This window comes from Populus trichocarpa, chromosome 12, assembly GCF_000002775.5.
Source record: "Populus trichocarpa isolate Nisqually-1 chromosome 12, P.trichocarpa_v4.1, whole genome shotgun sequence".
Lineage (NCBI taxonomy): Eukaryota > Viridiplantae > Streptophyta > Magnoliopsida > Malpighiales > Salicaceae > Populus > Populus trichocarpa.
The window spans coordinates 11,929,615-11,942,094 of NC_037296.2; the positions used below are offsets into that span (position 1 = coordinate 11,929,615).

General features: G+C 32.5%; 1 protein-coding gene across 1 annotated transcript; it reads right to left on the bottom strand.

Annotated features, from left to right (window-relative positions):
• Nucleotides 1–4,375: 4,375 nt before the first annotated feature.
• Nucleotides 4,376–8,809, bottom strand: LOC7454537 (4-coumarate--CoA ligase-like 9). Its single transcript, XM_002318674.4, has 6 exons — nucleotides 7,763–8,809; nucleotides 7,450–7,636; nucleotides 6,715–6,860; nucleotides 6,527–6,594; nucleotides 5,675–5,777; nucleotides 4,376–4,651 (listed from the first exon to the last, which is right to left on the bottom strand). The coding sequence occupies exons 1-6, from the start codon at nucleotides 8,807–8,809 to the stop codon at nucleotides 4,526–4,528; spliced, it is 1,677 nt and encodes a 558-aa protein (XP_002318710.4). The 3' UTR covers nucleotides 4,376–4,525.
• Nucleotides 8,810–12,480: the final 3,671 nt, after the last annotated feature.

A 12,480-nucleotide genomic window follows, 5' to 3' on the forward strand; every position in this document is an offset into this window, starting at 1 on the left:
ATAATAGAACTCTACCTTATCTATTAACTTCAACAAACCAACAATGCTAGTGTCATTATGCACTATTGTGAAAAATAAGGTCTTATTACATCATGACAAAGCAAAAGAATCATTATAATACATAAAATACACATATTTTTTACCAAATTCAACATTAATATTCAGTAATTAAGGTCCTAAAACACAATAAATTTGGATCAGTATCATGTTTCTCATACACAGCCCCATCCACATACTCAACCAATAGACCCAATTGACCTTTTCACAGTTCCACCCATGTGGAATATAAATTTCTTCGACATATATATGCTAGAAAAAACATATTTAAAAAATAAGGAACCTAAGACCAGTCACATGTTTTTGAAGGTCCTAGGACTATAATATCTTGTAAAGTTAATAATAACCTTTTCTATTCATGTGGAAGCTGTGACCTTTCACATTCGGGACCATTGGTTATTTGATAAACAAATGTAAGGAAATTGACAATGGATGGCGAATTAGATTCTCACCTTTTCACGAATATTCATTCATTGTTTCTCTTCTCAAGATTCACAACATAGTGAATGAGAGTAATGGAGCTCACAACTTTAAGCTAACCTTCATTTCTCATGTTTCAACTGATATTCTCAAAGTTTTTCTCCCAGGGTTAGGTTTTCTTCTTCATGATCTTGAGTGTGAGAGATGAGAGAATGTGAGAAGATTAATTTTGGGTGTGCTGTGAGTTATATATGATAGTGTAGAGAGAGTAATGAGTTAAAACGCTTCCACATCCAATGGAGCTCTTTAGCTATAATTATAGAGAGCATGGATATATATTTTCACCTGGAGCATTCTTTCCTCAAATGCCTCTCTACGTACTCAAGCTTTGTGAATAGTACTCGCTATACACATACCGAGTACTGTTGCACTATCTGGAATTCATCAAAGATCATACATCGCAAGGAAGTGAAAGGAAAAACAGTTAGCATTAAAGTCCAGTCCTGGCACAGCATAACAAGATGTAACGAGTCTGTAGTTAATGTCCTAGAGATGGAGCAATCTGGAGCATGTCATGGCCCAAGGTGCCATGCATGCATGGCAAGGAATATCATGGGAACAGTGAAGTCGATACCGCAACAGGCCTCGTATGCTAACCAAAACCATATACACAGTATGGACGACTCTACAAATCCAGTGTCTTTGAAAAAGCAGATGACTTACTGAGCTTGCAATATCAATGAAGCTTCTGTTTTATTATTTTCATGCAGAAACTTGAGCCAATACATAGTTTGTGAAGGGTTTATAAATGTGTGCCCTATAATTTGTTGTGTAATAAAGACTTCAAGCATTGAAGTTTTTGTGCCCTAAATGCAATTTTCATTAAGCCTTGTCTCAAAGGTATGGGTTAAAATGACTATAGTTTGATGGTTAGTGAATATGCATTTTACGAACACCATTTTTAGATAGAAACGAAGAAGAAATGAAGAAATGATCAAGAACATATTTATCTTAGAGAGACATGTATCAATTATCAACACTAGTATGAGTTCAGTATGCCAAAATAAACAAATAAAAAATGTACTAAGAAAAAACCAATGACAACTACAATGGAAAAAAATATATATTTGAGCATGCATTAAGTTCTTTAATTTAATGCATGTTTGATCAACCATTTAACTAGTGATGAATTAATTTTTAAAAGCTTTTTACTAAATAAAATAGTTAATTTTCAATATTCCTTTAAATGAATACCTTTTTAATTTCTATTATAATAAAATAATTAATTAAAAATATGAATTTTAAAAATGATTAAAAGTAGTTTATTTTAAAAAAAATACATTAAGGACTCTTACTTCACTTAAGAGAATATGGATTTTTTTAGAGAGCTGAATTTCTAAAATAAATTTCTAGCTATTTTTTTCTTGTTTTTGATTTCTTTTTTTAAGGACCAGTAATTATTTTATTTAAATTTAGATGAAATCTAAAAAAAAAAAACAACATAGTGAATGGAGGGCGAATTAGATTATCACCTTTTCACGAATATTCATTCATTGTTTCTCTTCTCACGATTCACAACATAGTGAATGAGAGTAATGGAGCTCACAACTTTAAGCTAACCTTCATTTCTCGTGTTTCAACTGATATTCTCAAAGTTTTTCTCCCAGGGTTAGGTTTTCTTCTTCATGATCTTGAGTGTGAGAGATGAGAGAATGTGAGAAGATTTTGGGTGCTGTGAGTTATATATGACGGTGTAGAGAGAGTAATGAGTTAAACGCTTCCACATCCAAAGGAGCTCTTTAGCTATAATTATAGAGAGCATGGATATATATTTTCACCTGGAGCATTCTTTCCTCAAATGCCTCTCTACATACTCAAGCTTTGTGAACAGTACTCGCAATACACATAGTGAATACTGTCGCACTATCTGGAATTCATCAAAGATCATGCATCGCAAGAAAGTGAAAGGAAAAACAGTTAGCATTGAAGTCCAGTCCTGGCACAGCATAGCAAGATGTAACGTGTCTGTACTTAATGTCCTGGAGATGGAGCAATATGTAGCATGTCATGGCCCAAGGTGCCATGCATGCGTGGCAAGGAATATCATGGGAACAGTGAAGTCGATATTGCAACAGGCCTCGTATGCTAACCAAAACCATATACACAGTATGGACGACTCTGCAAATCCAGTCTTCTTGAAAAGTAGATGACTTACTGAGCTTGCAATATCAATGAAGCTTCTGTTTTATTATTTCCATGTAGAAACTTGAGCCCATACAGAGTTTGTGAAGGGTTCATAAATGTGTGCCCTATATTCTGTTCTGTAATAAAGACTTCAAGCATTAAAGTTTTTGTGCCCTAAGTGCAGTTTTCATTAAGCCCTGTCTCAAAAGTATGTGTTAAAATGACTATAGTTTGATGGTTAGTGAATATGTATTTTGCGAACACCATTTTTAGATAGAAATGAAGAACATATTTATTTTATAGAGACATGTATCAATTATCAACACTAGTATGAGTTCAGTATGCCAAAATAAACAAATAAAAAATGTACTAAAAAGAAACCTATGACAACTACAATGAAAAAAAAAATTGTATTTGAGCATGCATTAAGTTCTTTAATTTAATGCATCTTTGATCCACATTCAACTAGTGAAGAATTAATTTTTAAATTTTTTTTACTAAATAAAATAGTTCATTTTCAATATTCCTTTAAATGTATACCTTTTTCAAATTTCAATTATAATAAAATTATTAATTAAAAAAATGAATTTAAAAAAATGATTAAAAGTAATTTATTTTAAAAAAACACATTAAGAACTCTTACTTAAGAGAATATGAATTTTTTTAGAGAGCTTAATTTCTATTCTAGCTATTTTAGTTATATATAAAAAATAGAGAACATGAATATAAATGATCGCAAGGAGGTTTTATACCTATAAAAAATATTTTGTTTTATTTTTTTTAATTTCTTTTTTCAAAGACCAGTAATTATTTCTTCAAATTTAGATGAAATCTCAAAAAAAAAAATTTCTCATAGCAAAATAATTCCCACATCTTAATTCGGTAAGGTATGGTAATTCTAAAAAAAATATTATTATAATGAATTTTTAAATGAAAAATATTTTGAAAAACAACTACTATCATAACATCAAATAAGTTCTAAATTGACCAGAATCACAATACAATGCTAGTTTTTAAATATCTTTTCAAAAAACATTTCACTTGAGTATTTATCAAAATAATATTTTTTTGAAAAAAATTATTTTTAACATCAACATATCAAAATGATTTAAAAACATAAAAAAATAACTTGAAGTAAATAAAAAAATTCAATATTTTTCAAAAATATTTTTAAAACACAAAAATAAAATTATACTGTTAATTTATTTATGAAGCCTTAATTTAATCTAATCAATGAAACAAGAAATTAAATCCTTTAAAACCTGATTTGGGGTTGATGTGGAATAAAACTCAGGTTATAGGTTAGAAGAGTTTGATCCAGTTCAATCCAAGCCAACTTTAATTTTTTTTAAATGATTTAAATGATATTATCTCAACCCAATTTTCTTTGAAAAACAAAAAAAAAAAACCCTCAATGGCTTAAGGGTCAAGTTTTGATTCGTCAATCTTGGATCAACTGTATTACACTATTACTGAGTTAACTCGAGTTTCTCCTTCAATCAACAAGATATTTTTTATTTAAGTTAAATCAGTCTTAAGTTGACCGCAGAACTGGTCAGTACTTCCAATTATGCTCACCGTCACCGATGGTAGTGGCGTCCCAATCCCTAGGTGGCATAATGATGCATTCTTTGATCTATAACTCTCGAAAGCTGACGACAAATGAGGCATGAGATGTTCATAGCCGAGATTTGATATTTAAATAAATGAAATGTAAATCACTTAAATTCATCCATTTTTATTTAATTTTTTATTTATTGAGAGTGGGACCCACCATTTTCAGTTACACCTTCTCCTATGATTTATATTTATAAGAGAAGAAGAATGTTCTCATGGAGGAGGGATGTTTTTTTAAACAAATAAATTATAATTTACAGAGAGCACCGGAGAGAGCATGATTGATGAGCTCCCGCCTCAAGATCTTTCCGGCAGGAGATCTGGGGACCGCATCAGTAAAAGCCACTCGTCGTATCTTCTTGTATGGTGCAACCTGTGGAAATAAATTAGAGGCCTCAAGTGAGTGCATATTCCACCTAACTTGAATGGACAAACCAACTACTCTCATTTTATGCAACATGGGACAAGATAAAATTGATACGTAACAGGGACATGCAAGCTAGATCAAACACTTATATTAATAATAATAATAATAAAAATCATATGTAATGTGATTCTCACTTCGCCTTTTTATTATTGCGTTTTAAATATTTTTACAAGGAATCCATTATTTTTATAAAGATTTTATATTAAATAAAAAGAATTAATTGATCAAAAATTTAATTTTTATTTTATAAGGTATCAAGTTTTTGTTTAGCAAGAATTCTTTAATAGTTATTTATTTTGAATATTTTCCACAATCATGTGCAATAAAGAGTTAAAAGTAATTTTAGATTATTATTTTATTTATTTTTATTACTTATAAATTTTATTGTAATTAATTTGTGCTTTATTTAAATTGGATGCATGTTTGACCCACTAGTATTAAAGTTTTATTTTCAAGAATAGAAATACTCTGTGTAAGAATAAAATATTAAAACTTGATAATATTATTTTTGCTGAATTTATTCAGCTTGTGTGAGAGAGATTCTCACATTTTTTAGTTCTCTAATGAACTAAATTGATTTATCGAAGATTAATTGGTTTCATGACGTCTTTCTTAACTTCTCGTTTGCAAATTGATATTTGTAGGATGGAAGTTGTTACTTCAATAGTATTGGTGTCTTGAGACATGTTTTAATTATATCACACTTTTATTAGACTTATCTCATTCCAGGATTCGTTGTTATTCTTGTTGTGGGTTGCACGACCACAAGATCACGAGTTTATAATAATGCATTTATTGCCTTAAAAGTACTTGCTTCTTAAATTAAAACGGGGCTAAATTATTGTTTCTATCATTTTATGCAACGAGAGCAAGATTTTGTGTGGACTTGATCCATAGATCTGCCTTCTAAGTGCATGCATCTTAATATGAAAGAGGGAAAAATGATGAAACTTAAAGCTAGAAGCTTGCCTGTTTTGCAATGGAATCCATGATTTGAGCCTCAGTAATATTGCTTCCTGGTTTCCTCACCACATAGGCCATGGGAATTTGCCCTGCCTCTTCATCAGGATACCTGCTCCAAGATACCAAACCCAATGAAACGAGTGGATCTGTATCTTCAAAAACAAACCAATTATGATGAAACAAACGAAATTGTGAAGGCAGGCTATTCACTGCAATAACAATGACACTAAATACACCTTCCATCTATCATTAGCACTTAAATTATCGAGCTACAAATTTTTATAGCTGGTATCTCCATATCAGTCAAGAAAAGAAAACCTGGACTGATCCACCATTACACGCAGTTCAATGGCCAGAAGAATCTCAGTTTAATTCAGAAATTTCATCAGTCGAAGAGTTTTTGTGTAATACCACCACTAGCAAACTATCCATTGATTTCAAAAAGTAAAGTCTCTCATTGTCATTCCCAACAGAAGAATCTCTTTTGCTTCCTCAATAAACGAGCTAAGAATATCTTCTCCCCAGTTCACTAAACTACCAAAAAGCAAAACAAGATCAAGAATACCAAACATGTTGCATCTCACATGCTACCTCTCTCTTTCTCTCTCCATATGATTCTTTGCGCATCGGTTTCTTGTCTATGCATCAATACAACTTATATCTCAAAGAAACGAAAAAAATGAGCTATGTATTCAATCAAAAGAGAGCTTTGGGGATATGTTTGTTTGAAAGAGAGAATAAATTGTTGTCGGCAACTGCTACAATGCAGAAACATATGACGCGTAATTAAACAACATTTCGCATGCTTATTATACCATCATGAAGTTCTCAGCACGAGAAGCAGAAGAGACAACTTACGGAATTACAGCAGCATCGGCAATCTCAGGATTAGACAGCAGCAATTGTTCCAACTCAACAGGGGGCACCTACAAGTTATCAAAGATGTGACAAGACAACAATATTTCTAGCATTAGAATGAGATTTACGATCCTAACATTTATTGAAGTCAATATTATACCGGAAAGGGCATCGGATAATTCGATCACCTGATATGCCTTGTACTTTATCAATTCCTTCAGCCTATCAACAATGTAGAGGAAGCCCTCGGAGTCAAAGAAACAAAGATCCCCTGTCTTTAACCACCCTTCTGAATCCAAGGTTTCGGCAGTTGCCTTCTCATCTCCTACATAACCTGTACTAAAACCATCATTTTTAGCATCAAGAACAGAATATTAGAGAATTCTACTAGGAAGAAGATGCATGCTGAGGTATTTATGCGGCCAAACTAAGATTTTCCACAGTATAGACTATTGATTTCCTAGTCATGGAACATTCTTCCCCTTTCAGATAACCTGCAGCACATTTCAATATTAATACCCTGATGCAAATATGCATTGCGATTTGCCTAGAAGGTATCTCTGGTCCATCCCAAACAATGTCAAAGCAGTTGCATACATGGCAGGTGGCTTAAGAAAAGCTGAGAAGGGTTGTATGAATGCATGCCAGGTTCCAATTAAAAAATCAAACGACAAAGCAGCAAAGAACCATTAAGGCTATATGCAATGGTACAAGATGCATATTCTTATTAATTGAGGCAGATTCAAAGTATGTCAGCAAAACGCTGACATATTGCTCTTTGTAGTGTAAAACCACAGCGAAACGCTGTACTGTTGGAGTGCAGTCCAGTATACTGCAGCTCTTTTGTTTTCCACACCAAAAGAATAACACTTCGAAACACATTAAAGAAGAAAGTTAACAACCAACAAGTCAATGTTCACTACCTTTCATAATGGATGGCCCTCGCAACCAAAGCTCCCCTCTCTTGCCAGGACCAAAGGCCTCTCCAGTTAGAGGATCAACAATTTTGGCTTCCATATTTCCACACAACCGACCAACAGAAGCATGCCGGTTACATTCTTCAGGTCCTATTATCCTAGATACAGCTCCAGCCTCCGTTAATCCATACCCCTAAATCTCAAGTATAAGACACGATCATTAATTACTCAACAACATTAATGTTGCTATACATTAACTTTGTGAAAAATGAAAATCCTGCATTCAGTTAAAATTAAGGAAGGATAAAAAAAGGCTTGCCTGCATTATTTCAGCCTGTGGAAATTTCCTTTTGAATTTTTCTGCAACCTCCTTGCTCAATGGCGCGCCACCGCAACTGAACCTCCGCAATGAACTCAAATCATACTTGTTAGTCAAATCCGATTTCAGTAATGTCAGGATAATGGTTGGCGACACAGGCATGTCACTCACTCTATATCTCTCTACAACCTTCAACACTTGCTCAAAATCAAACCTCTCCGTCAAAACCAACGTCTTCCCCCACCGAAATTCATTTATCAACAAAAAGAAGCCAAAAACATGAAACAAAGGCAGCGTAAGCAACGAAACCGCATGTGGGTCAAGTTCTGCAGAGCTCTTTTGAAAAGCCGCGATTGGAGCTATTACGTTCCTGTGAGTCAATGACACGCCTTTGACTCTCCCAGTTGTTCCCGAGGAATATAGGATCGCTGCCATGTCGGATTGACTCACTTCAACGTGGTTGGTAGCACAGTCTCGTTTGGAGATTTGAGTCAACAAGGAGATGAACTCAGGGGAGTCAATGAGGATTGTGCCAAGGGGAAAAGAGGGAAGCTTGTGGGCAGTTTGGGAAGTAGCAAATGCGATCTTGGGTTTGCTGAGTTGGATTTGGTGAGTCAGCTCGGAGTTCGAACTTAGGGGGTTGGCAGGAGAGATGGTGACACCAAGGTAAAGAAGAGAGAGATAAATAATGGGGACGTGGAGAGAGGGCGGGCAGAGGATAAAAGAGACATCGTTCTTGTTTAAATTGTAGAGACTCTTGAGAGATGAAGAAAGAGAGTAAATCTGGTTGATGGCTTCAGAGTAAGTGAGAGATTGACGTGTGGAAGGCATGATAAGGAAGTTTTTTTGGGTGGTTGGGATGGCAGAGGAGTGGAGGAGAGAAAGGATGAATTGGGTTATGGAGAGAGGTTGATGCGGTGGTGGTGGAGTAGCAGGTGGTCTAAGACTTTGAAAGGTTTTACTTTCCAAGCAGTAACCACCTTTTGTAATATTGATTGCATGGGTGGTCATGGTGGTTTCTTGTGCCAGCACTGACTTTGTGGCCATAATTGGATGAAGACGGTGGCAACGAGAGGGTAGGAAGGGGATGATGAAAGGTGGGAGTGAATACAGTCATGGAGATGATCAACAATGGGGGAGCATTATTGTGGGTGATTAACATATTTTAACAATTTAAATATTATAGAAAAAAATAAATATAGATTATCGAAAAACCTACCCAACTTTTACATTAAAAAACAAGATCTCAAGGATCGCGATACCTACTCATATATATATATATATATATATATATATATATATATAAATGCTGGCAACAATATGGTGTCCCTTCAGGCTCTTAGAACATCATGACGTGCCTATTTAATTTAACGCGAATAAGCATAATTATTAAACCCGGTTTGGGGTTGATCTGGCCACGGAACCGGATCTCGGGTTTTATGAGTCAATCTGGGTCAACTCAAGTCAACCCGGATTAACACGAAAAAAATTAAAAAAAATTAAAATTTTAATATTTCATATAAAAAAATCCATGTAAATATAGATTATACATATTATGAAGTTTAAAAGAATATTTTAAAAAGTTTTTTATCCCACATTGAAAAAACATAACTTTTTTCTTAGAAACATAGAGTATATATACTAATAGGTTTCAAATCCCACATTGAAAAAACATAACTTTTTTCATGAGAATATGGAGTATATATATGAAAGGGTTTCAAATCCCACATTGAAAAGATACTATATTATCCTTTTAGGTTGAATTATTTAAACCAAAAGGTTTTTTATCCCATATCGAAAAAACATAACTTTTTTAATGGGAACATGGAGTATATATATATAAGGGTTTCAAATCTCACATTGAAAAGATACTATGTTATCCTTTTAAGTTGAAATATTTAAACCAAAGGTTTTTTTATCTCACATTGAAAAAACATGACTTTTTTCTTGGGAACATAGAGTATATATACCAATGGGTTTCAAATCCCACATTTGAAAAAAAAAACCGCGTCTCGTCCGGGTTCACCCGGGTTTGTCCGGGCTATTACCACAGCCGATCTTTTACTAAACCCGGACCGGTCCAATTACCGGATTGACCCGTCGGGCCGGATTTAATAACAGTGCGAAGTAGGTGAAGTGTAGTAACCCGCTAGTATTTGTTCGAGAGCATCTCTAATGCAGATGATAAATGGAAAGCTAATAATAATAATAAAATATTATTTTATTTTTTAATATTTATTTTATATAAAAGTGCTAATTTACTAATTTTTTTTATAAAAATATTATTTCTACGTATATTGTAAATATGTTAAAATATTGTTCGTTATTTATTAGTTTTTTTTTCCTTTTGATGTTTTTAAATCAATGATTTTTTTTAATTTTTTATAAGATTATTCTAGTCTTATAATTTATGTCATAAATTTAACAAGTTTATCTAGATTGATTCGAGTTATTTTTTTTTTGTGTTTTTTAACTGATTTTTTTAATTTTATCTTTTAATATTAAGTTGATTGAAAATTATCTAGGTTGTTTTTAAACTCGTCAAGTTAATCAGATCATATTGAGTTGTTAAAATAATTATATATCAAATATATTAAAATAGAATTGCTTTTCAAAATGAATTTTTATTATTAGAGTGCACATATATATATAACATTACATGCTTATTATTAAAACTAACTTCATTTTATTAATAGAAAAGCTAAAAAATATGGAGAAATTAATGTTCATCCACACCCATTGTAATCCACAGTATATTACCTTTTCTTTTCTTTTTTTACTTTTTTTAAAAATTTTGTTATTATTTTTTAAAAATTTGTTTTTGTTTTTTTTTTAATATTGATGTAATTAAAAATTAAGTTTTGTAATTTATTTCTTTTCAATTTACCTTTTTACAGGGTTAAAATGGTTTATCTATTTGCTAGGGTAACCTAAGTTGTTCCAGTTTACAAGTTTGGTGGGATTTTTTTCTTTTTAATTGAACTTGACTTTGTTATCGTTAATCCCGTATAATTAAAAACAATAGTTTCAAGAAAAAAAACCATTATACATAAAGTTAAAATATGTGGGGAAAGTACTGTAGCTTTCTTTACATGTTACTGTGGATTGCTACGGTACTTTCTTCTTCTTCTTTTTTCCTAAATTATCTTTGTTAATTTTACTTTTTTAATATTGAGCTGATTAAAAAATTAGCTTTGTAATTTTTTCCTTTAAAATATTGTGGATTGCTATAGTGTAGGGAAAGTACTATAACTTTCCTCACATGTTACTGTGAATTGCTACAGTACTTTCTTTTTTTTCCCTACAATACTTTCACCTTCTTCTTCTTTTTTTTTTTTTTGTTTTTTTATGATTTTTTTTCTAAAATTATCTTTGTCGATTTTATTTTTAATATTGAGCTGGTTAAGAATTATAGTTACAATATGTGAGGAAAACACTGTAACTTTCCTTGCAAATTACTATGGATTGCTACAATGTTTTTTTTCACATGGTTTTTCTTTTGTTTTTTTATGTTTTTTTTTCTAAAATTGTGTTTGTCAATTTTATTTTTTAAATATTAAGCTGGTTAAGAATTACAATTACAAGTAAATATTTTTTTTTTCCCGTCATAAAATATTAGCTCCATTATATTTTTAATTTTTATTATTTATTTAGTATTGATTTACAATTATAACACTATCAAATATATTTGTTTTATAAAAAGGTGATACTACACGGAGATCGACTAAAATATGTAGACATATTCCTAGAGAAATAGAGTGCTTCAATTAAATATAGTAAATAATAGTTGGTTAGTTGATTTCCCTCACCTAAAAAGGTCTGTTTAACTCACCTCTGTTATAATTTTCATTGTTGGTAGTGTGAATGCTATCTCTTCTGTGGTTTCAATCTTAGATCAGTTTTACTTGTTATCTGATCTTATATTTAATCCTTCAAAATGCGAACTTTTTTGTTCTGGTGTAAGAATGGAAGATGCAGCACAAATTCAGAATAATTATGGGTTTCTCCTGTATCTCCTGCGTTGCGTCTCCATGGGAGCCCTTCATACAAGTTTGCGGAAAACTGCCTGTCAAGTACCTAGAGGTCCTCTAATAACAGGAAAGCTCACAATACATGATTGCATGCCTTCATTGGATAAAATCTCTAGTAGAATTCAGCATTGGGCAACAAAACTCTTATTCTTTGCAGGAAGACAACAACTAGTATCATCAGTGATCTTTAGTCTTCAAAATTACTGGTGTACCATTTTTATTCTTCCATCTCAAGTTATAAAATCTATTGAGAGTAAATGCAATAACTTTCTCTGGAAAGGAAAAGATACATCTGCTGTAGGTGCAAAAGTTGCTTGAGAATTAGTTACATTGCCAAAACAGGGAGGGGGCCTTGGAATTAAAAAGTTGAAAGAGTGGAGTTGTGCTTGTGCAATGAGAAATCTATGGTGTCTCCCTCTAAAATCTGGTTCATTATGGGTTGCTTAGTGTTGGGAATATTTAATTAAGAATAGGAGTTTATGGAGCTTAAATGCCCCTAATGACTGCACCTGGAACTGGAGGAAGATGCTGAAACTTAGACATATGATGTGGGACTCTGTTGATTACTCTATTGGCTATTGGAAGCTCACCTTTCTATGGTGGGATAAATGGCATCCTCAAGGTGCTCTGATTAAGAGATATGAGCAGGAAATTACTGTTGGAACTGGACTCCCTTTAAAATGTGAT

Coding starts and splice junctions, on each gene's coding strand:
- LOC7454537 (XM_002318674.4), bottom strand. CDS start 8,809: ATGGCCACAAAGTCAGTGCTGGCACAAGAAACCACCATGACCACCCAT. Junction 5,778..6,526: donor GCCGATGCTGCTGTAATTCC/GTAAGTTGTCTC, acceptor ATCTTGGAGCAG/GTATCCTGATGAAGAGGCAG. Junction 4,652..5,674: donor TGGATTCCATTGCAAAACAG/GCAAGCTTCTAG, acceptor TTATTTCCACAG/GTTGCACCATACAAGAAGAT.